At 46.7% G+C, this 24,733-nt stretch overlaps 1 protein-coding gene across 1 annotated transcript in view; it reads right to left on the bottom strand.

Annotated features, from left to right (window-relative positions):
- DNAH2 (dynein axonemal heavy chain 2) overlaps positions 1-24,733 on the bottom strand; it is a 402,999-nt gene that overhangs the window by 354,292 nt on the left and 23,974 nt on the right. The window contains exons 5-7 of the mRNA XM_040346833.1: positions 11,591-11,701; positions 9,904-10,142; positions 7,163-7,354 (exon numbers count right to left, since the gene is read on the bottom strand). Coding sequence (XP_040202767.1) covers positions 7,163-7,354; positions 9,904-10,142; positions 11,591-11,701 — 542 coding nt within the window. The remainder of the gene's footprint in view (positions 1-7,162; positions 7,355-9,903; positions 10,143-11,590; positions 11,702-24,733) is intronic.

The following is a 24,733-nucleotide window of genomic DNA, read 5'->3' as shown; positions in this document are numbered from 1 at the left end:
CTCTGCCTCAACTCCTGCAGACTGTTACTCCTGCAGACTCCTCTACCCCTGCACAAAACTTTACTGTGAACTAGAAGTCTTTCCGCCTATTCATCTTCATCGTTACACCAAGGATTACTCTGAATAGTCCCAGATGCTTGCTGACTTGCTGAACTGTTAATAGGCCAGGGGCCTGCAGTACCCCTTCTTGCGGCCTAATAGTTTAGCAGCGTGACTTTGTCGGTGGACTACTGATCCCAGCTAGCCCGACTTGCAAATCCCGTGCCCACAGGCCATATCGATTTGACACAAAACCCCACAGTCTCTCCTCTGGCCTCGCACCTAGCTCCCCTGGCTTGCCTCCTCCAGATATCCACTGTGCCTCACTCACTGACCTTCTCCATCCTGAGTCCATGGTGAAGAACCTAACAGGACATGCGTTCCAATCACTTCTCCAGCGCCTCTGTTAAAGTAAATTAGTTAAGTAAAGTAACTTGTTACCCACTTAACTAATAGTGCCAATGTGCAGGTCCTATGTTATTTCTGGGGATATCTTTAATAAAATGTACCTTGGTGCCATTGTCCAGGAGCCCCAACTGCTATACAGAGGGCATGGAAAGCCTTGCCCCCAAAATACAAGAATCCAGTCTAGGAACCTTGGTGATAGACCAGGGGTCTCAAAACTTTTTGAAAAAAGGGCCAGTTTATTGTCCTTTAGACTTTAGGAGGGCCGCATTGTGGCCAGCAGAGGCAAAAAAGTCGGCATCATTGAGAAAAAATATGGCCTCAAGATTGGCGGTCAATAGGAGGGGTAGTGCCCCTATTTAATAGGAGGAATAGTATCCCATCATTGGTATCAGTGGAAGAAAGAGTGCCCCATTGTTGCTGTCAGTTGGAGGCATGGTGCCTCATATCAGTGGAAAGAATAGTGCCCCAAGGGCCGGATAGAAGCTAGCAAAGGGCCACATCTGGCCCTCGGGCCGCAGTTTGGAGACCCCTGTGATAGACAGTTGAATGATAGGTGGGGCTTTGACATTGAAGCTCGAGATCCTACCGGGTAAATGACCACACTAGCCAGGATCTTGTACAAATTGGCCCAGTATCTATGTGTAGGAATTTGTGTCCCAAGCGTGTCGAGATCCTACGGGGTAAATGACCGCACTAGCCAGGATCTTGTCCAAATTGGCCCAGTATTTATGTGTACGAATTTGTGTCCCAAGCGTGTCGAGATCCTACGGGGTAAATGACCGCACTAGCCAGGATCTTGTCCGAATTGGCCCAGTATATTTGTGTACGAATTTGTGTCCCAAGCGTGTCGAGATCCTACGGGGTAAATGACCGCACTAGCCAGGATCTTGTCCAAATTGACCCAGGATATATGTGTACGAATTTGTGTCCCAAGCGTGTCGAGATCCTACGGGGTAAATGACCGCACTAGCCAGGATCTTGTCCAAATTGGCCCAGTATATTTGTGTACGAATTTGTGTCCCAAGCGTGTCGAGATCCTACGGGGTAAATGACCGCACTAGCCAGGCAAACACTGGCTGCAAAAAGCACCATGAGGTGATTCAGTTTGCATTTGCAGTGCTATACAAGTTACTCATTCATTCAAGTCAGGCTGAACTTCAGGTATACTTTATTACCCTTAAGAGGGGGCCATTCAGGGGTTTATCAAATATACATTATGAGAACGTGTGGACACCTGACCATCACACCCATATGAGCTTACTGGACACCCCTTTCCAAAACCACAGGCATTAATATGAAGTTGCCCCCTCCTTGCAACTAAAACAGCCATCAACCCTCTCGAACTCGAGAGATTTCCCGTTACGTCCTCTCATGTAAATACAACAAAGTGAGAGGAAATCTCTCCGAAGAGAAGTTTTTCCACTCTAAAGCTGGCCAGGGATGGACTGGCCATTGGGACTACAGGGAGTTTCCCGGTGGGCCGATGGCTCAGAGGGCCGTCTTCAGTGACAGCAGACCGCCGCCCCCCTCCGCTCCTCTGTCTCTCCCTTCCCGCAGCGCTCACCTCCTCTCCCCTCCCACAGCGCTCACCTGGGGGGAACAGAGAAGCAGGGGAGGACCAGAGGAGCAGGGGGGACGACAGAGCAGCATGGGGGAGAGGACAGACAGCTGATTTAACAGCTATGGCCTGGGAGTTTCTCACTTCTGCCTAATCTTGTCCCATAAGGGGGGCACCGAACTGATTCTATGCCCCGGGTGAAATAATGTCTAGCTTTCCCAATGGTACTGCCTATAAAAGTACCAGTACCAGCCGTTCTACTCTAATAAAGTAGAACGGCTAGTGGCTAGTGAAGGGGAAGAGGGGGCTTGGGTGGCCGGGGGGGGGGGGGGGGGGTTGCGGGAGTTGTCCGGCCACCATGGGAGAGACCTGTCAAAGTGGGCCAGTCTGGATGAAGTCCAGGGCCAAATTTTTGTCCCAGTACACATTTTCGGCCGGGTGGGCACTTCCTCCTTCTGAGTGGACGTTCAGTAACGTCCCTCAGAAGGAGGGGGATTGCGCACATGCCCGCGCAGCAGCGCAATCCTGATGCGCTCGTGTCACCCGGACGCAGCGCATCTCCGATCGGCAGGAGGGATCTGTGATTGGCCATCCTGATCACATGCAGGCTGTGTATAATCACATCCGTCATGTGATGTAAATAGAGAGCCGGTTGCTAGGCGATCGGCTCCCCTTTTCTCACACAGAAGATGTCGGTGAGGAGAGCGGATCTCTGCAGCTGGCTGGTGATCAGTGAGTATGAGCTGTTTTTTACAACTTTTTACACACTGATCACCAGCCTAGTGTCCCCACACAGTGTAAACACACAAAGTCCCCAAAATATGTCCCCACACACTAAAAACACCTGTCCCTAACATATGTAACAGTAAAATCACATGTCCCAATGATCATCTGCACACATATGTCCGTGATCACCTGCGCACATCTGTACTTGATCATCTGCGTACGTCTGTCTGTGATCACACAAACCAATTATTATACACTTAAAGCGGAGTTCCAACCACAATTAGAATTTTTTAAATGTATGTCCTTTCATCCTGCGTTTTTATAATATAAATCCGGTCACATACTATTTTACAATCCTCCGCCTATCCGCATAGATATTCAAAAAAGATAGATTATAAAACTATGTCCACACCGTTGTCATTTTGCTTGTGGGCATTGTGAAGCCCACAAGCACTTACTTCCTGGAAGTCTTGGATGGGGAGTGATAATTGGACAGCGCACTGCATCCTGGGAAATGATGACACACATTTCCCAGGAGCATTAGAGGGAGATGATGTCAGAATCCTAGGTGGTTTCAAAGGCAGATTTCGTGGGACCGCATAGCAACAGGCATTTCCAGATGAGTAAAAAAAATAATTTTTTTTTTTTTCTTTTTTAGTCGTAAGCTACAGTTTAAAGCAAAATTGTTTTTTTGATGGAACCTCCACTTTAACAGGATTTTTTTTTTACCAAAGACATGTAGCAGAATACATTTTGGCTTAAATTTATGACAAATTCGATTTTATTTAATATCTTTTAAAATAGAAGAAAAAAAATATAGTTTTTTTTTCTTCAAATTTCCGCTCTTTTTCCGCTTATATCGCAAAAAAAATAAAAAAACTGAGTCATGAATAAATACCACCAAAAGAAAGCTCTATTTGTGTGAACAAAATGATAAAAATGTAATTTGGGTACAGGGTAGCATGACCGCGCAATTGTCATTGAAATTGCGAGAGCGCTGAAAGCTGAAAATTGGTCTGGGAAGAAAGGCGGCAAAAGTGCCCAGTATTGAAGTGGTTAAAAAAAAAAAAAAAAGACCCATCTATGCCCAGCATTAGACAGTTGTCACAGAAATGGGCGACCGATTGTGGCCCTATTCCAGTTCCAATGCTATCAGAACTGAACCAGTGGAATCCCTATTATTTGCTACGTAATTGAGATCCTTAAAGCGGAGGTTCACCCAAATAACATCTATATCAGACCAACTTCTTTATACTTCTAAGGCCCCATACACACGAGAGGATTTATCCGCAGATACGGTCCAGCGGACCGTTTCCACGGATAAATCCTCTCAAAGATATCCGCTGATTTCGATGCGATGGCGTGTACACACCATCCCATTGAAATCCGCGCGGAAATCCTCTGCCGATGACGTGTCGCGCCGTCGCCGCGATTATGACGCGGCGACGGGCGCGACGCTGTCATATAAGGAATTCCACGCATGCGTCAAATCATTACGACGCGTGCGGGGAATCCCTTCGGACGGATGGATCCGGTGAGTCTGTACAGACGAGCGGATCCATCCGTTGGAATGGATTCCAGCAGATGGATATGTTGTGCAGCACAACAAATATTCGATCTGCTGGAATCCATCCCAGAGGAGATTTCTCCGCGGAAACAGATCCGCTGGCGTGTACACACCATAGGATCTATCCGCAGAAACCCATTTGCTGGGATTTATCTGCGGATGGATTCTATCGTGTGTACGGGGCCTAACATGTACAGTCCGCATTTTTTTTCTTTTTTTTTTTACGCTGTACATACCGTATAATCTATATTTGCAATCCGGCTTCCAGGTACTTTTCCCCGCGGGAGTTGGTGTTTCTATGCTGAGGAGGAATGTCCTCTGGGAGGTCGCCCAGATGATTGACGTCCTTTCAGAAAATGTTTTCCCCCGGCGGATAAGGCCCCGCCCCCTGTATTGCGTAGGCGCGTCACGAGTCACAGCGTTTCCGAAAGAAGCCGAACAGAAGAAGCTCTATACGGCGCCTGTGCAGTCAGCTCTACACGGCTCCTAGTCGGTGCGCAATCGCCGTATAGAGCCGACTCGCAGCTCTGCATGTTTGGCTTCTTTCAGAAACGCCGTGACTCGTTACGCGCCTACGCAATACGGGGGGCGGGGCCTTATCCGCCCCCCGTCAATCATCTGGGGGACCTCCCAGAGGACATTCCCCCTCAGCATAGAAATGCCTACTCCCGCGGGGAGAAGTACCTGGAAGCCGGATTGCAAATATAGATTATACGGTATGTATAGCGTAAAAAAAAAAAAAAATGCGGACTGTACATGTTAGAAGTATAAAGAAGTTGGTCTGATATAGATGTTATTTGGGTGAACCTCCGCTTTAACCCCTTAAGGACCGCCTCCTGCACATTTACGTCGGCAGAATGGCACGGCTGGGCACATGTACGTACAGGTACGTCCTGTACTAGCACCCAGCCGTGGGTCGTGGGCGAGCGCCCGCGACCCGATCCGAAGCTCCGGGACCCGATCGCCGCTGGAGTCCCGCGATCGGCCCCCGGAGCTGAAGAACGGGGAGAGCAGTATGTAAACACGGCTTCCCCGTTCTTCACTGTGGCGGTGTCATCGATCGCGTGATCCCTTTTATAGGGGGACACAATCGATGACGTCACACCTACAGCCACACCCCCCTACAGTTGTAAACACACTTCAGGTCACACATAACCCCATCAGCGCCCCCTTGTGGTTAACTCCCAAATTGCAATTGTAATTTTCACAGTAAACAATGCAATTTAAATGCATTTTTTGCTGTGAAAATGACAATGGTCCCAAAAATGTGTCAAAATTGTCCCAAGTGTCCGCCATAATGTCGCAGTCACGAAAAAAATCGCTGATCGCCGCCATTAGTAGTAAAAAAAATAATTATTAATAAAAAAGCAATAAAACTATCCCCTATTTTGTAAACGCTATAAATTTTGCACAAACCAACCGATAAACGTTTATTGCGATTTTTTTTACCAAAAATAAGTAGAAGAATATGTATCGGCCTAAACTGAGGAAAACATTTTTTTTTATATATTTTAGGGGGATATTTATTATAGCAAAAAGTAAAAAATATTTTTTTTTTTTTCAAAATTGTCGCTCTATTTTTGTTTATAGCGCAAAAAATAAAAACCGCAGAGGTGATCAAATACCACCAAAAGAAAGCTCTATTTGTGAGGGAAAAAGGACGCCAATTTTGTTTGGAAGCCACGTCGCACGACCGCGCAATTGTCAGTTAAAGCGACGCAGTGGCGAATCGCAAAAAGGGGCAAGGTTCTTTAGCTGCATTTTGGTTCGGGTCTTAAGTGGTTAACTTCTACAATTATAATATGTATATCCTAAAGGATCGTTCTGATAGGCCTCAATTGTAAAATAATAAGAAATATATTGGTTTATAACAAGTAAAAGAAAAAATACAATACAGTACAAAGCTACCAAACACCTAACCACCTGAGGAACAAATAGTTCAATCAAAAGTATAATAAATATACTGAATTTAAATAAAAAGCAGACTTATAAAAAAAAACTCCACTCTAAGTACGTGTCAAGTACAAGGTAGATATAAAAATTAAAAAAAATGTGGCCATAAATCACACTACACCTCCAATGCATATCTGTGGAAAATCTTCATCCACATTATAAACGCCATGGATAAGTGATCATCAAAAGAATCTTGGTCACCCACTGGAAGTATTTATCCAGAGACACTGGCCAGGATTCCTGTTCATGTGCAATTCGTTTCGTTACAAAATGAATTTACATTTTTTAATATGGATGTAAACATATTGCAATAAATACAGTAAAGTATAAAAGTGAAATACAATGATGATTCTTTCTTAGGCTGCTGAATAGAATATATTACAATAGAAAATAAAAGAATAGAAATAAATAAAAAATAATAACACAGAATAGACTAGAATAGAAAATAAAAGAATGGACTAGACTAAAAAAGAATAAAAAACAATAGAATAGAAACAAAAATAGTAGAAAAAGGATAAAACAGAAAAAAAAAAAAAAAAAAATAGAAAATAAAAGAATAGAAAAAATAGAAAAAAATTGAATAAAATAAAAAGTAAAAAAATGTAATAGAAAATAAAAGAATAGAATAAAATAGAATAGAACAGATTAAAACAGAATATACTAGAACAGAAAATAAAGGCATAGGATAGAAAAGAATAGAATATAAAAGGAACAAAAATGGAATAGAGGAGAATAGAATAGAAAAATTTAATTGATTAGACTAGAATAAAATAGAACAAATATTCCGCAAATTAAATTTGGAATATATTCAAATTTTTGGATAAATTAGAATTCCAAATAAATTTGAATTTCAAACCGATTTAAAAAAAAATAAACAATGTAGAAGATGGTGACATCGATTTTCTATTTACCTTGCGGAATAGTGAGGTAAGGCGCTCTCGGGTATTGTAGTAGGGCGAGTTGACCCAAATCATACGGACGAGGGTGAGGAGACGAGGGAATTTTTCAGGAATGTTTTTGAGTTTCAGGGACATCAGCTCTTCAAACGGTTCTCGCAGTATGGATAAAAAGCTGAGGTTGGACTGAGCCTGGACAGACCCGTCCTACAAGAGACGAAACACATTGGGATCATTTAGTGAGGCAAAGAGGAAATATGATAATTTAACGTGAACTTGATCTGGCCTATCAATGCTCTAGGACAGGGGTAGGCAAATGTGGACACCCCCCCCCCCCCCAACCAAGCTATTACGGAAAAACAAGTCCCATGGACTGGAGTGCCAAAGTTTGGCTACCTATGCTCTAAGGCAGTGGTTCTCAACCCGGTCCTCAAGTATCCCCAACAGGCCATGTTTTGGGAATTTCTCTTAGATAAATTAGCTGTCCAAAGTACCAAGCCATTGACTCGGATTTTAAGCACCTGTGCAAGAAAAAGGAAAACCTGCAAACATGGCCTGTTGGGGGTACTTGAGGACAGGGTTGAGAACCACTGCTCTAAGGTCTCAAAAGTGAAGTGCCTGCAAGTACAGTGGAACCTTGGATTACGAGGATAATCCGTTCCAGGAGAACGCTCGTAATCCAAAGCACTCGCATATCAAAGCGAGTTTCCCCATTGAAGTCAATGGAAACAAAAATAATTCATTCCGCATTGACTTCAATGGCATGCAATACCGCATGCGGCCAGCGGCGGGGGCCCCAGAGAGCATCGGAGGCACTCAGAAAGGGCAGAGGACACCTCGGCTGAACTCGGGAACAGAGTATTTCTGCGGTTTTCCAAGCATTTCCGAGCGGTTCCGAACGGCGCCGTTTGGCTCTGCTCGGCTCCGGCTCTCCCCGCCCTCAGGCCAAACACGGTATTGCACACCGCTGTGGCTTGAATCACGCTAGTTTTGCAAAACAACACTCGCAAACCGAGTCAGGTTTTTTTTAAATACAGTACAGTGCTCGTATTGTGAAATGCTCGTTAACCGCGTTACTCGCAATCGGAGGCTCCTCTGTACCTGTGTTAGTCGTAAAATCGATCCCGGGCGAACCCCCAAGCATCCAAAACCCTGGGGGTACATTGGGCCTTAAAGAGGTTGTAAAGGTACAATTTTTTTTTCCTAAATGGCTTCCTTTACCTTAGTGCAGTCCTCCTTTACTTACCTCATCCTTCCATTTTGCTTTTAAATGTCCTTATTTCTTCTGAGAAATCCTCACTTCCTGTTCTTCTGTCTGTAACTCCACACAGTAATGCAAGGCTTTCTCCCTGGTGTGGAATGTCGTGCTCGCCCCCTCCCTTGGACTACAGGAGAGTCAGGACGCCCACTAACACACAGCTCCTTTCTCTATCTGCAACGTAGAGAGCGTCCTGACTCTCCTGTAGTCCAAGGGAGGGGGCGAGCACGACACTCCTTTCTAAACTACTGCCATAGTGCTGATTTATTAGGATATAGATGCCTCCTGCATGTATCCTTACCTGTCAAATGTCTCCTGTCTGTCTGTTTTGAGTGGATCTGTTGTCTGGAGCTCTGTGGGTGGAGTCGTGATGTCAGTAGACTCCCCACCCACCTCTACACTCCCCTTGTCAACATGCATTTTCTCCTGTGTATTTCTTACACTGAACTTCAGGTATGATCACCAACATCCAGTCAAAACCCAGAAAAGTCACCACATGACTTCAGCATCCCCAATCATGCTGAGGTGTGGAGCAGCCAATCCTGGGAGAGCCAGAGAAGAAAGGAGGAGGGGATCTGAAGTACACTTAATGTCTCTCTCAGACTTGTACATGAAATGTGAACAGTAAATCACCTGTCACTCACAGCAAGGGGGAAGAACTGACTCCTAATTTCTCTGTCTGTCAGTTTCTATCTCACTGAAAAAAGATAAGAGGATTGCTCAGAGCTGGAATAACTATCTGTGGCAAGACTGGGCACAGATGACATGAAATCCTATACTTTACAAGGTGCAAGCCTTAATTAAAAACATTTTTTTCGGGTTTACATCCACTTAAAGCCTGATCATGGTCCAGGTTTTCTTTAACGCGGTGTAAACGTTCCTCTTGGGATGGATACTAAAGAATAACAGAAGGGCTGAACGGCTAAAGCCCTGTACACACAATCGGTTTGTCTGATGAAAACAGACCGATGGACTGTTTTCATCGGGCAAACCGATCGTGTGTGGGCCCCATCGGTTTGTTTTCCAGTGAAAAAAAATAGAACATGTTTTAAATTTTTCCTATGGATAAAAAAAACGATAGAAAAATCCGATCGTCTGTGTGGAAGTCCATTCCACGCATGCTCAGAATCAAGTCGAGGCATGCTCGGAAGCATTGAACTTCATTTTTTTCAGCACGTCGTAGTGTTTTACGTCACCGCGTTTGGACACGGTCGGATATTTGACTGATGGTGTGTAGGCAAGACTGATGAAAGTCAGCTTCATCCGATATCCGACAAAAAAATCCATCGGATTAGATTCCGTCAGATATCCGATCATGTGTACGAGGCTCCTGAAAATAATGCCAATTCAGGTGTTTCTGTAATGGTCACGTGGAACCAAATACATTCTTTCACATGACCTTTGCTGGAGAGGGGGTTCTACCAATCAACAGACTTGTAGACAAAAAAACAGACTGTTACTCTAGATCTTGAATCCAGAGTCAGTGGTTTGCTCTCACCTGGATCTGCTTGGATAGTTTCCGGAAAGGTCCCACATAGGATGACTTTGCCATCTCCAGGATGTGCTGGATGTGTTTCACTCCCGGCTTATCCAGCTGCTTGCCGATTCCAGAGAGGTCAGTGCATCGTTCTCTCCAAAATTCAATCTCCTCTAGAGGACCTGAGCTCTCACCTATCTCCACTGCTTCCTGGGCGCTCAGAACCTCTTTGATCTGGCGGGTCCAGTGCACCATGGCAGCTATGAGATGGCAAACAAATTGACTTAAATAGCTTCTCCAGGAAGGAACAACCAACCAATTACATATCTACAGTGCCTTGAAAAAGTATTCATACCCCTTGACATTTTCCACATTTTCTCATGTTACAACCAAAAACATAAATGTCTTTTATTGGGATTGTATGTGATAAACCAACACAAAGTGGCACATGATTGTGAAGCGGAAGGAAAATGATAAATGGTTTTCAAAATGTTTACAAATAAATATGTGAAAAGTGTGGGGGGGTGCATTTGTATTCAGCCCCCTTTACTCTGATAACCCTAACTAAAATCTAGTGGAACCAATTGCCTTCAGAAGCCACCTAATTAGTAAATAGAGTCTACCTGTGTGTAATGTAATCTCAGTATAAATACAGCTGTTCTGTGAAGCCCTGAGAGGAGTGTTAGAGAACCTTAGTAAACAAACAGCATCATGAAGGCCAAGGAACACACCAGACAGGTCAGGGATAAAGTTGTGGGGAAAATTTGAAGATGTATTGTCATAATGGCACCCAGTCTTAGTACTTCCGCAGCCCGCTCTAAATAGAGCTGACTGGGGCAGTCTGAGGCTGGTTGAATCTCGTCTGGTAGTAGAAAATGTCTTGAGGTTGGAATGTGATGTTTGCGGCGTGGGCATATGTCCGCCAGCGAGGGGCCCTCTGTGCATTTAGCACAGACGATCGTTGAGGAGTGGGTGCGCTCACTCCGCGGGCACACGAGTGGTTATGGACAGATGTGCGTTCTTATCTGGGTCTTGTCTGATCAGCATGGCTTGGGATTCGTAGCGTACGCCTGTAGATAGCCAATGTTAAGTATGGACGTCAGGACAGCGTAAATTTTTCTGTTGTTTACGTCGTTTGCGTAAGTCGTACGCGAATAGGGCTGTGCGTAAGTTACGTTCACGTCGAAAGCATTGACTATTTGCGACATGATTTCGAGCATGCGCACTGGGATACGTTCACGAACGGCGCATGCCGTTCGTTAGGAGCGTCAATTACAGGGGGTCAAGGCTCATTATAATACAACACGCCCACTGCCTGGACAATTTGAATTAGACGGGCTTACGCCGGCCCATTTACACTACGCCGCCGTAACTTAGGGCGCAAGTTCGTTGTGAATACGGTACCTGCCTCACTAAGTTACGGCGGCGAAGTGTATCTGAGATACGCTACACCCGCCTAAAGATAGGCTATTCTATCTGAATCTGGCCCTTTGTTTTTACAGAAGGGTAATGAGAAACTGGAAAATGGGAAAAGATGTCTACAACTCCACCTGCTGACTGAAAATGAGAATGCATAATATTAATATGAAATATTACATATTTACCTGAAAAAGAAAAATAATCCTTTTCAAATGTTTTTTCTGAATAATAAAAATATATGCAAGCCCACTATTCATTCCCTATAATTACAAATGACAGATATACTCACTCTCCAGCCTCTGCACCATCTCTTTGTCCTTGATGGCGGTTTCAGCTTCTACATTCAGGGCCTCAATGGGGATGTAAAGGGCAGTGTGGCCCTGTAACTTGTACCTGGTGTCTGGAGTAGAAGAGATTATAGGTTAGGATGATTGGGGTACCGGGGATTGATCATTTTATTTTGGTTACAGTTTGGTTAAAAGAGTCAACCAATGGCTTTGCTTCCCACCTAAGATCCTCCGTCTCTAACAGAGATATTCCCACACTCATCTTTTTGGCGTCTACAAAAAAATAAAATAAAACCCAACTCCACCCTGCCCCATGGATCCCCATCCCACATTTATTTTTATACTTATCTTTTCTGATATATTCTGTCTGATCATGTGAGGTGTAGGGCAGTAATGGCCCGTCCACTAGGGGTGCACGGGCACCGCCCCCTATGCATGCGACCAGCCCCCTGATCTACATACAGGGTGCCGGACTATGGATTGCTATGGAGGGAGTTTTTTTTTGAAGAACGTGATTAGAGCCAGAGACTCTAATAGGTTTAAAAAAAGGGTGGGCTCAGGGCAGTGCCGATCCTGACCTCCCTGGGGCCCTAAGCAAAATTGCATGTCACATCAAAGTTGAGAAGGGGGCGCTGTCGACAGTGACATGTCGCATTAAAGATTAAAGTTGAGAAGCGGAGGGAGGGGGTGTTCTGCTGTCGGAAATTACATCTTACATTAAAGTGAGAATCGGGGGGGTGCTGACTTCTTGCCTCTTCTCCCATGCAGCCAGCGAGTTGAGAGGTGGTGTGAGGGGTGACTTCTCACAAGGTGGGGCCTCTAGTAATTTGGGGGGCCCTAAGCGGCTTGCATAGTGAGCCTATAGGGCGGATCGGCCCTGACTCAGGGCGCAGAGCACTGTGCTCGATCCCACCCAGTTGTGTGACGATAGCGAATAAATATTCGCTATATTCACACTAAATTTCCTCCCCGTCAATCAGGAGGCGCGTCGTGAGAACTGTTTCCTGATTTGTCAAAATGTCAGGCGATCCTATTGGACGCCTAGCGCTTAGGAGGAAGAGCGTGGATACGCATGGCGAACGCCATGGAGGAAGCCACTAGAGGAGCGGGCACTGGAGCCGCTGCCCTCACTCCGCCACCTAGATGGGGTAAGTGCCATCCACCGGGTGGGGGGGGGGGTAGTGCCGTGAAGTGCCTCCAGCCGTCCATGGGGGGGGGGGGAGTGGTTGTTAGCCGCCCCCCAAATAAAAAAACACCAGCCGCCACTGGTGTTGGGTTCTCTTTTTCTTGCGCACTGGGTGGTCCTCAATGTCACTGACATAATGGTGTGAGTTCCATTTTCTGCATTAATATTATATGTGAATACAGAGTCCCATGGTGATGATCCTTTCAGGGGGGGGGGGGGGGGCCCATGACACCCTGCACTCATTGGAAGTGGTCTCCAAACCTGATTCCAAATCCAGTAGGAAGAGTGAGAACACAATAATGTGTACACTTGGGGATGCTCAGAGGTTGTTTGTACAAAACTTTACCAAATCTGGCAAACACTGAAATACATATTTTTAGTGGAAATTCTCTTTATAGGGTTGGTCACTTATAGCCGGATTCATAGAGAGTTACGCGGCGTAACTCTGAATCTACGCCGGCGTTAATTTAAGCGTATTCTGGAAACCAGATAGGCTAAGATACGAGCGGCGTAAGTCTCCTACGCCATCGTATCTTAAAGTGTAATTTTTAGGCTGGCCGCTAGGTGGCGCTTCCGTTGAGTTTGGCGTCGAATATGTAAATTACTAGATACGCCGATTCATGAACGTCCGTGCGCCCGTCGCAGCAAAGATACACCGTTTCCGTAAGAGATACGCCGCGTAAAGATAAAGATGCCCCCTAGGAGGCGTAGTCAATGTTAAGTATGGCCGTCGTTCCTGGGTCGATATTTGAAAATGTTACGTCGTTTGCGTAAGTCGTCCGTGAATGGGGCTGGACGTAATTTACGTTCACGTCGAAACCAATACGTCCTTGCGGCGTACTTTGGAGCAATACACACTGGGATATGTACACGGACGGCGCATGCGCCGTTCGTAAATAACGTCAATAACGTCGGGTCACGAGTAATTTACATAAAACACGCCCCCCCCATTCTCATTTGAATTAGGCGCACTTACGCCGGCCCCATTTACGCTACACCGCCGTAAGTTAGGAGGCAAGTGCTTTGTGAATACAGTACTTGCCTCTCTGACTTAAGGCGGCGTAGCGTAAATACGGTACGCTGTGCCGTCTTAACGATACGTGCCCCTACCTGAATCCGGCTATTATTATTTATTTTTTTAACCTAAAAAGATTTTTTTCACATAAATTCTACTGGTTAAAACCATAAATAGTTACATAGCATAGATCATAGATCATCTCTCATATTGTGATTTTCAACCAATGCATTTCCTGCAACAAAGTCCACCTTTTCTTGGATACATATGCAGTTCAACAAAGAATAAATTAATTAGCATTTAGCACCTCTTTCACCAATTGTGTCAAAAATCAACAACTTTATGTCCCTGTTTAGAGAAAAGGGGTCCACAAGACAGATTGGTCAACCAAAAGGATCAGACTACTTGTTGCCAGTCATGAAATACCTCTACCTTGGTCATCCTACTGGACACTGAAGGTCAGCGGGAAAAGCTTGGACCAGCCATTCTCAACCAGGGTTCGGTGGAACTCTAGAGATTGTTAGTGGTTCCTCCAGCTGTGGCTGAGTGACCTCTAGACAGATTGGTGTGCCAAATAAACGTTCTACCTGTTGCAGAGGCATTGCTAGGGGGTGCGCCCTATACCACCCCAGCCTGCCCTGTACCCCCCCAAACAGCCCTGTACCACCCCAGCCTCCCCTGTACCACCCAGCCTGCCCTGTACCACCCAGCCTGCCCTGTGCCACCACAGCCTGCCCTGTACCACCCCAGCCTGCCCTGTACCACCCCAAACTTTCCCATGCCACCCCAACTTGCCCTGTGCCACCCTAACTTGCCCTGTACCACCCCAATCTGCCCTATGCCACCATAACTTGTCCTATACCACCCCAACCTGCCCAATGCCACTCTAACTTGCCCTGTACCACCCCAACCTTTCCCATGCCATCCCAACTTGCCCTATGCCACCCTAACTTGCACTATACCACCCCAACCTGCCCTATGCAACCCTAACTTGCCCTATACCACCCCAAACTACCCTATACCACCTTAACTTGTCCTATACCACCCCACTACACCAACCTGCCACTACACCACTCTATACTACCCTAACCTGCCACTATACTGCCCTATACTATAATGTAACGGCTACCCACTGGTAGTGAGGGGTATCGGCCGTTGGAGACGTCCTTTTCCCTGGCAAGCTGCGATATGCAGGTACCGCCGGTATATCCCATCGAAAGCCCTTCCAAGAAACGAGACGTGCTACGTTTGAAGGGTCAAGTAGACTGACTCTATTTGGCATATTTCACCTGCTTATATCTGGTTACAACTGTTACAAGAACAATGACAGTTTCCGCCCTCCCCTTTTCCCAGTAGGGGGCTTCAACACAGACCCCCTGAAACAATGACATCTCCTTGAATTAATCACTTGGCCAGTTTCTAGACTCTTCGGCACCTCACCCCACTTAACATTTAAGGCCAGGCACATAGAATTCAATTAACCTTTAAAACAATTATCACTCACACATAATCCCCATCAGCATACACCTCACAGGGGGGCTGTTTACCTGCACACAAAAGAGGGTTCATTAGCATTCCAGCAATGAAAGAGACTTGTCCAGTTAACCCTTTGAGCTCAGAATACAATGTGGTACCTTCACTTGTGACAAGCCATGCAGTTCCTTGTAGTCCCCCTGCACGAAGATTATAACTGTCTCGGCAGCATGCCTGTGTCCGTTACACTACTCCCCCTTTGTGGAACACTCCGGCAGACCCGGATTGATCCTTTTCGGATCAACTTGGGGATGTCCGGTCTGCTGTTAGGGTAAAAGTTCCGTTTGCCTGGACAGTCCGTCGGCCTTCCCATTGGCTTACCATGTCGGTAGCTGATGGTGACGGTGAAGAATAGAATTCAATTCTGGAACAGTCACTTGCTTTGCTCTCTCAATGGCTCCCAAAACCTGTTGCTGATGCTCTTGGGACAGATACGGCACCACCTGGATGCAAATCCCATTTAATCTTTTGACAATTTCCGCCTGTTTGTGCATTTCAATGTTCAAGCCACGGGACATCTCATAATACGTGACATAGTGTCGTTGCATCTCTGATTTCTCACTGGCCAACTTGTCACATTCCCATTTTAGACTGTGATATTGTGCCGGATCTACAGTACATGTCGGGGAAGGTAGTCTTACCCGGTTCTCAGCAGCAAGCGGGTTGATTCCAGCAACGCGGGTGGTCACGGGACAAGCAGCAGCAGGTGTAGGTAAATAAGCCGAAGTCAGAGGGCCAATGTCGTTGCCCAGCACCACCTCGGCAGGTAGGTTGTCCATGATACCAACTGTGGTCTTTCCTGACCCGGCTCCCCAGTCTAAGTGCACCCGGGTGGTGGGTACGTGAAATACAGCACCCCCTGCGACCCGGACGGCAACTGTGCGAGTGGACACGTTCTCTGGCTTTACCAGATGTTTTTGAATCAGAGTGATAGTAGTCCCGGAATCTCTTAAGCCTTGTGCTACTTGTCCATTCACTCGTACCTCCTGACGGTGATGCTGACGGTTATCCGGAGAGGCCGCTTGTATTGGGTCTGCCTCATACCAAATTCCCAGACATTCCTCAGGGCCCCCCTCGGTCTCCAGGCAGTGGGCCGCAGAGGGACGTGATGGAGTGACCTCTGTGTTAGGTTCTGTGCGTCTCCAATTGTTATTTGTAGCTCTCAAAGGGCAATAACGAGCAATATGTCCCGTGTCGCTGCAGTGATGGCACGTCACCCTAGGCGAATCCCGGGGGTAGTTGCTAGGCCCCTGAGGACGTGGTGGGACTGGAGCCCGAAACTCTGGGCGTGGGGTGACGGTTGGAGTACGCGGTTCTACCTTATGAGCCAGCCGTGTAGTACCCTGGCTTACTTTCCTTGTTTCCGCGTACTCATCTGCTAGCCGAGCCGCCTCGTTTAAGTTAGCGGGCCGGCGATCTCGTACCCAGTCTTGTATGTCTGCGGCCAGGTCTTGGAAGAAATGTTCCATTAGGAACAGCTGCAATACTTCCTCCCCGGTGTTGGCCTTGCACCCTTGGACCCAAAGCGATGCCACCCTTTGTAACTGGTTGGCCCATTCCATGTGGGAGTCCACAGCCATCTTCTTGGACTCCCGGAAGCGCCGGCGGTAGGCTTCTGGCGTTACGGCATATCGGGTTAGCAGCGCCTTTTTAACTTGCTGGTATTGTAAAATATCCTCTGGAGTGAGAGCCCGAAAGGCTTCATTGGCTTTGCCCGACAATTTCCCCGACAAAATAGTGACCCATTGGTCTGGTGGGACCTGGTGTAGTGAGCACTGCCTCTCAAAGTCCGCCAAATATCCATCGATTTCCTCCTCACTTTCTACAAAAGCTTTGAATGCAGTGAACGGTATTTTCTTTCCTGTAGCAGCAGGTGGGGGGGTAGGAACTGCAGGTGTAATGGGCTGTCTCGCTCTTACCAGTTCCAGTTCTTGTCCCCTCTTCGTTTGTATTTCTTCCCTTGCTTCCCGGAACAGCTGGTTGATTAGTTCCACGGACGTTTCTGGATACAAGGATAATCTCCGCTGTACAATCCCAGTAATTACATCTTCTTTGCTGACCGGTGCAAGGGGCTCCGTTCCTTCCATGGATCCATCCATTTCGTCCAGCTCCAGCAGGTCAGCTATCAGCTCCCTCCGTGGTCTGTTGCTGGCGCTCCTACCACGAATCTCCAATAGATCTTTCAGTGTGGATCTTTTCAGCCTGGCGTACTGCGACTCCATTCAGCACTTGCTCTTTGGATAAAAGGACCATCCCACTGCTACCAACCAATGTAACGGCTACCCACTGGTAGTGAGGGGTATCGGCCGTTGGAGACGTCCTTTTCCCTGGCAAGCTGCGATATGCAGGTACCGCCGGTATATCCCATCGAACGCCCTTCCAAGAAACGAGACGTGCTACGTTTGAAGGGTCAAGTAGACTGACTCTATTTGGCATATTTCACCTGCTTATATCTGGTTACAACTGTTACAAGAACAATGACAGTTTCCGCCCTCCCCTTTTCCCAGTAGGGGGCTTCAACACAGACCCCCTGAAACAATGACATCTCCTTGAATTAATCACTTGGCCAGTTTCTAGACTCTTCGGCACCTCACCCCACTTAACATTTCCTGGCCAGGCACATAGAATTCAATTAACCTTTAAAACAATTATCACTCACACATAATCCCCATCAGCATACACCTCACAGGGGGGCTGTTTACCTGCACACAAAAGAGGGTTCATTAGCATTCCAGCAATGAAAGAGACTTGTCCAGTTAACCCTTTGAGCTCAGAATACAATGTGGTACCTTCACTTGTGACAAGCCATGCAGTTCCTTGTAGTCCCCCTGCACGAAGATTATAACTGTCTCGGCAGCATGCCTGTGTCCGTTACAACTATCATTTACAGGGGCTGGTTTGGGGTGCGCCCCGTGCCCGTGCGCTGCCTGCTTGGTGCTGGGCAGCCTAGACAGAGGGGGGGTTACACCATGTTTTACCGCACTGGGTGACACCAACCCTAGTGACGCCACTGACCTGTTGCCAGTCAAGAAATACCATGGTCATCCTGCTGGACACTGAAGGTCAGCGGGAATAGTTTAGAAGAGCCATTCTCAACCAGGGTTCGGTGGAACTCTAGTGTTCCTCCAGAGATTGTTAAAGCGGATGTGCCACTAAAACAATATATTAAAAGCTAGCAGCTACAAATACTGCAGCTGCTGACTTTTAATATAAGGACACTTACCTGTCCTGGAGTCCAGCGGTGATCGCAGCAGAGGATGAGCCGATCGCTCGTCACCCTGCTGCTCCCCCCTCCATCCACGGTGAGGGAACCAGGAAGTGAAGCGCTGCGGCTTCACTGCCCGGTTCCCTACGGCGCATGCGCGAGTCGCGCTGCGCCCGCCGATTGGCTCACACGCTGTGTGCTGGGAGCCGAGTGTTCCCAGCACACAACGGGCGACAGACGGGATGTGACGGAATGCCCGTCTTTCGCCCGTAGCGTGTGGCCGGAAGTGGGTGCAAATACCTGTCTTTAGACAGGTGTCTGCACCCCCCTCCCCCCTGAAAGGTGTCAAATGTGACACCGGAGGGGGGGAGGGTTCCGATCAGCGGGACTCCACTTTAGGGTGGAGGACCGCTTTAAGGATTCCTCCAGCTGTGGCCAAGTGACCTCCAGACTGGTCTGCCAAATTAATGTTCTACCTGTTGCCAGTCAAAAAATACCATGTCCTGCTGGACAGACAATAAAGGTCGCGGGAATAGCTTAGATTAGCCATTCTCAACCAACATTTTCAGGGCCAACACCACTTGGTAGAGCCAGCAGCATGATTTCAATTATCTTTTTAGCTATCTGTAAGGGTGGCAATCTGACTGTAAGGAGGCCATTTTTTCCACAGGTCACTGTGACGGATCTCGCATACACCGGCTGGGCACCTCAGCCAGACCTGTGTCTCCTGTTCTCCAAACTCGGGGGGGGGGGGGGTTAGGGTTAGGGTTTCCCATTGAAGAATATGGCTAGGACTCAGGAATTGGAACAGGGACCTCCCCCAAAGGTCAGAAGGCGGGTTCCCAGAGGTAAAAGTTCACAGGGCATGGCTGACCCACCCCCACCAAAGTGTACCGCCTAAACCAACTAAGTCGGGGAATGAACAAGTCGGGGAAAGCAGCCGGCAGACTCGCCATAACCAGTCCTTAACCTCCCAATCACGAGGCAAACCACACAGGTGTTGAGGGTTAGACATGCAGAGCATAAACTGTTTATTAATTACCAAACATACACCTTTAAACACAGTTAGGGACACCTGCCTTAGCCTTGTCATAGAGGGGGTAGGGGACAAGGAAGAACCCATGGGAACTCAACACTTAGAGAAAAGAGACATCCTGGACTGCCGCACTCTGTTCAAGCGAGTTTATTTGAAAATTCAAAGGAAAAATCCAAAAAAGTAATCCAAAATAATCCAAAAGCAGTCAATGACAGAAGATGGACATACAGGGATCAATGGCTGACGCGTTTCACATCATAATTCAATGCTTACTTATAGCTCAATTGGAACTCAACACTTGCACATTGAAACAGAAACTACAGTTGAAACACATAAAGGGATTATGATAAGCAGGGATGCTGGGATGTGACTCCAGATCCTTTGTCTACATGCCATGACCCAACAAAAAACACAGTAAGAGGGGGGATGGGGGTGAAGGGATGTAGCATTACATTACATGATCTCAATGCCATTTTGTCCCCAAGTCTCTCAGTCTCTTCTGGGCCAAAGTTTGTGCCAGCCCATAGCCCCCTCAAAAACACACAGTGACAGTGGGTTCTGTCAAAGTCACCAATGTGGGGCACATTTTTCCCAATGAATAGGGTAAACCACGGGTACCTTAAAACCTAAAAATTATTTTAGGGGTTCCTCTGGGGGAAAAAAGTTAAGAAAGGGTGGCTTAGACTGAGGGCAGGGAGTGATGTGAATGTACAAAATATGTAAAGCACTGCTTAACTTGTTGCCGCTATATAAATACCTGTAATAAATAAAAATGTAAAAAGTAGTGTGCAGATTTGTTGGTGTCACTCATTTGGGGATGATGCCGGCTTGATCAAGTGGTACAAGAATGAAGTCCAGATCCCCTCAGCCATATGCAACATTATTTATACAGTTGAACCTCGGAATACGAGTAAAATCCGTTCTAGGAGTATGCTCGTAATCCAAAGTCCTCGCATATCAAAGCGAGTTTTCCCATTGAAGTCAATGGAAACAAAAATGATTTGTTCCGCATTGACTTCAATGGGATGCAATACCGAATGTGGCCAGAGGTGGGGAGGGCGCCAGAGAGCGCAGAAAACGGCCTAAAAGGCCCGAGGACACTTTGGCTTGTTTCCTGCGCCCCCGAACCTCAGGCCAAATGAGGTACTGCAAGCCAATGTTCGGCTTTTCTCGGCTCCTGCGCCCCGTACCTCAGCCTCAGGCCAAATGAGGTACTGCAGGCCTATTTTCGGCTCTGCTCGGCTTTTGCGCCCCCGTACCTTAGGCCAAATGAGGTACTGCAGGCCTATTTAGCTTGAATTCTGCTCGTCTTGCGAGTCCCTCGCAAACCGAGTCAGAATAAAAAAAAAAAAGTTGCTCACAAATCAAAACGCTCTCAAACCAAGTTACTCTTAAACCAAGGTTCCACTGTACTGCCAATAGAAGCTAGATTGAAGTTTAGTATAAGACTACTATTATGGAAGTGGAGGAAGCCCACATATCTGTACCAGCTTTGATAAAAGAGGACCATGGAGTTTATCTATTTCGCCTGGTAAACGTTTACTCTTCCATGCCTGATCCCAGTCGGGGCGAGTGAGACTACATATGGCATGTGCAATTGAATTTACAACCTTTATCTTTATACTATGCATACTCACAGCTTGGGAATTCAGCAGCAGCTGGAGTAGATTGTTTATAGAAGCGGTTAAAACACACTACGCCAACTGGAGATTTCAAGTATATTGATTGGTACGACTTGGGATTGACCGCCTCGTTCATCTGGAAAACTTATTTGGAGCTTTTCACTTTGCAGCCTGTTGTGTTTTGTTTGAATGGCGGAGCCGAATTCAGAGTATTGGACAATATGCGAACCGCGTGAGCAGTCATTTAATTTAATATCGGATATTTTCGAGATATTTCTACCATGGAGCTTTAGTATTCTGCTGGGTAGGATACGTGATGCATATTTGTTAGTGTTTTTAAATTGTCAGCGTTGCCTATTTCATCCATATAGCACAGTGGTAGTATTGATGGATTTACACAAGTTCATTTGATGCACTGTGAGATACAATAATACATTTTATTACACTTTTTTACTTCTCTGTTTTACTCTTCTTTGGTGTACTGATGCACAGATTTAGGTTTTAAAGTCAAGTGCTTTATATACTCAGTCAGGTGTGTTATCTTTATTTATAAAGATAACACACAGGGGTGTCAAACACAATTTTATCGTGGGCCGCATGGGCATTATCGTTGCATTTGTAAAGCCTGGTAAATACAAATGATCATCCGTTTTGTTTTTTTTACACAAAGAGAGGTTTCTTTTGGTGGTATTTACCCACTTGAGAGCTGCGCTATAGACGAAAGACGTCCACAGCGCGGCTCTCAACTGTCGGGTGGACGTCCCTGGACGTCCTTTTATGTGCATTCCCCGCGCGCACTGTGCCCGGCGCATCGCTGAGATTCCGGTGCGCGTGCCTGGCGGCTGCGATGTCCGCCATATATGAATGAATGACTTGTATAGCGCTACTCATGCGAACTGAATCGCCTCTGGGCGCTTTTTCCAGCCAGAGTCTGCTTGGCTGGTGCGGTCATTTTACCCCGTAGGATATAGCCACGATCGGCGGTGACAGCAGGGACGTGGAGCTCTGTGTGTAAACACAGAGCTCCACGTCCTGTCAGGGAGAGAGGAGACCGATCTGTGTCTCTTGTACATAGGGACACAGCATCGGTCACCTCCCCCAGTCAGCCCCCCTCCACACACAGTTAGAACACACCCAGGGAATACATTTACCCCCTTCCTCACCCCCTAGTGTTAACCCCTTCCCTGCCAGTCACATTTATACAGTAATTCGTGCATTTTTATAGCACTGATCGCTGTATAAATGTGAATGATCCCAAAATTGTGTCAAAAGTGTCTGATTTGTCCGCCGCAATATCGCAGGCCTGAAAAAGAAAAATCGCAGATCGCCGCCATTTCTAATAAAAAAAAAAAAATAAAAAAAAATCATAAATCTATCCCCTATTTTGTAGGCGCTATAACTTTTGCGCAAACCAATCAATATACGCTTATTGCGATTTTTTTAAACAAAAATATGTAGAAGAATACGTATCGGCCTAAACCGAGGAAAAATATATAAAAAAAAAAAAAATTGGGATATTATTATAACAAATAATTTAAAAATATTGTTTTTTTTCAAAATTTTCTGTCTTTTTTTGTTTATAGTGCAACAAAAAAAAAATCGCAGAGATGATCAAATACCACCAAAAGAAAGCTCTATTTGTGGGGAAAAAAATATAAAAAATATAATTTGGGTACAGTGTTGTATGACCACGCAATTGTCATTCAAAATGCGTCAGCGCTGAAAGCTGAAAATTGGTCTGGGCAGGAAGGGGGTTTGAGTGCCCAGTAATGAAGTGGTTAAGTTTGTTATACAATTTTGCTTACTGGTAGTTTTTCTCCTTCACTGATGTGCACTGATGAAGCTGCACGGATTGCCACCGATAGGCTGCACTTATGGGTACCGATAGGCTGAACTGATGGGCACCAATGAGGCAGCACTAGTGGGCATTGATGGGTGACGCTCAGGGGTCAAGTCCTGGGGAAAAAAGTGTGGGAACTCCCACCCAAGATCCACTTCCCCACCAAAAAAAAAAAATGATACGCTCATATACATAATTACTAAACCGCATGTTTGTTTGTTTTCGATCCACTGTACCTTAGTAATCCTTTATGTTACTGCCCGCTTTAAGCAAGTTCTTTCTAAATCCTGCGATAACTCGCGGCAGACCTCCGCAATGTCTCCTGGGAACAATGACAAAAGCTCTCAGGAGACATTGCGGCATCGAGGAAGTGATGGAATACCCACACACTACCCGATGAATCCATATACAGGAAGTGGCCAGTAACATAAAGGATTACTAAGGTTCGCCTGCCCCTGACAATGACTGGAGCTGGGCATCGCCGCTTAGTGAAGGATTGGCTCGGGCGGCTCGGCTGCTCTAGTCCTGCAAAGGGAAATGTGTTCCTGCTGTGAAAAAAGTGCAGGAACTCCGTTCCCACGCGTTCCCGCAGGACTTGAGCCCTGTGACGCTGATGAGGAGGCACTGATTGGCAGCACTGGTGGGCACTGTTGGGACTGCACTCATAATCAGTACACTGATAATGCCCTGATTATCAGTGTCAATGTCGCTTTTACACAAGCCAGTTATCGGCTCTCCTCTATTCTCCTCACGCTGACAGCGTGAGAAAAGGAATGCCGATAACCGGCTTGTGTTTACATCGTGATCAGCTGTGATTGGACACAGCTGGTCACATGGTAAAGAGCTGCTGATTTGCTCCTTACCCCGATCTCTGATCAGCTGTGTCCCGAGGACCCAGAGATCACAGAGCTCACCGCCTGTGCCGTTTGTGGCAGACGCGATCACGGGAGGACATCATATGATGCCCTCTCAGGACTGGTCAGCCACACTGTAGCCATCATTCGGCTATAGCGTAGTTGGCAAGTGGTTAATCAAAATTTGTACGATCTGATATTGTCCCTTTTGATAATTTCAGATGAACTGTCGTGATCGGCTCTTGAAAGCTGTGTACTAACGATCAGATTATCGTACGATTTCTTCAAAAGCATTCTTTTTCGTACATTCAATTCTCGCATGAAGGTGATGAGTTCTTGCAGGGAGGACCAGAGACAGCCGCCGAGGGACCCCAGAAGACGTGGCTCCTCCTCTACCCCATGGGCCACCATAGGAAGCTACTTCCTTTTGGGTGCGCACGTGTGGGCTTGCTCCCGAGCTGAGGTGTGCGCGGTCATAGACACACACAGTGTGGCTTGGCCTCAAACCCTGCTCACAGGATTTGATTGACAGCAGCAGGAGCCAATGGCTCCTCCTCTGAGTGCAGGAAGAGAGGAATGAGCAGCTACAGAGGTGCACAGTGCTGGATCGAGTGAGGCCAAGTATTCGGGAAGGGGGATAATACAAATACATTTTTTTTTACCTTAAAGTCCGGCGATAAAAAGAAAATTTAAAGTCAGGAGCTACAAACACTGTAGCTGCTAACTTTTAATAAGCACACTTACCTTTCCAGGTTGCCTGCGATGTCAGCCGCCCGAGGCCGATCCGTCCCTCGGACCGGGTCACGGCGCCGCCATCCTCTCTAAGGGAAACAGACAGTGAAGCCTAGCCGTTT

The sequence above is a fragment of the Rana temporaria genome, chromosome 3, assembly GCF_905171775.1.
Source record: "Rana temporaria chromosome 3, aRanTem1.1, whole genome shotgun sequence".
In the NCBI taxonomy this organism is placed as follows: Eukaryota; Metazoa; Chordata; class Amphibia; order Anura; family Ranidae; genus Rana; species Rana temporaria.
Note: the sequence above shows the minus strand (reverse complement) of the source record. Positions and strands in the feature narration are given on the sequence as shown.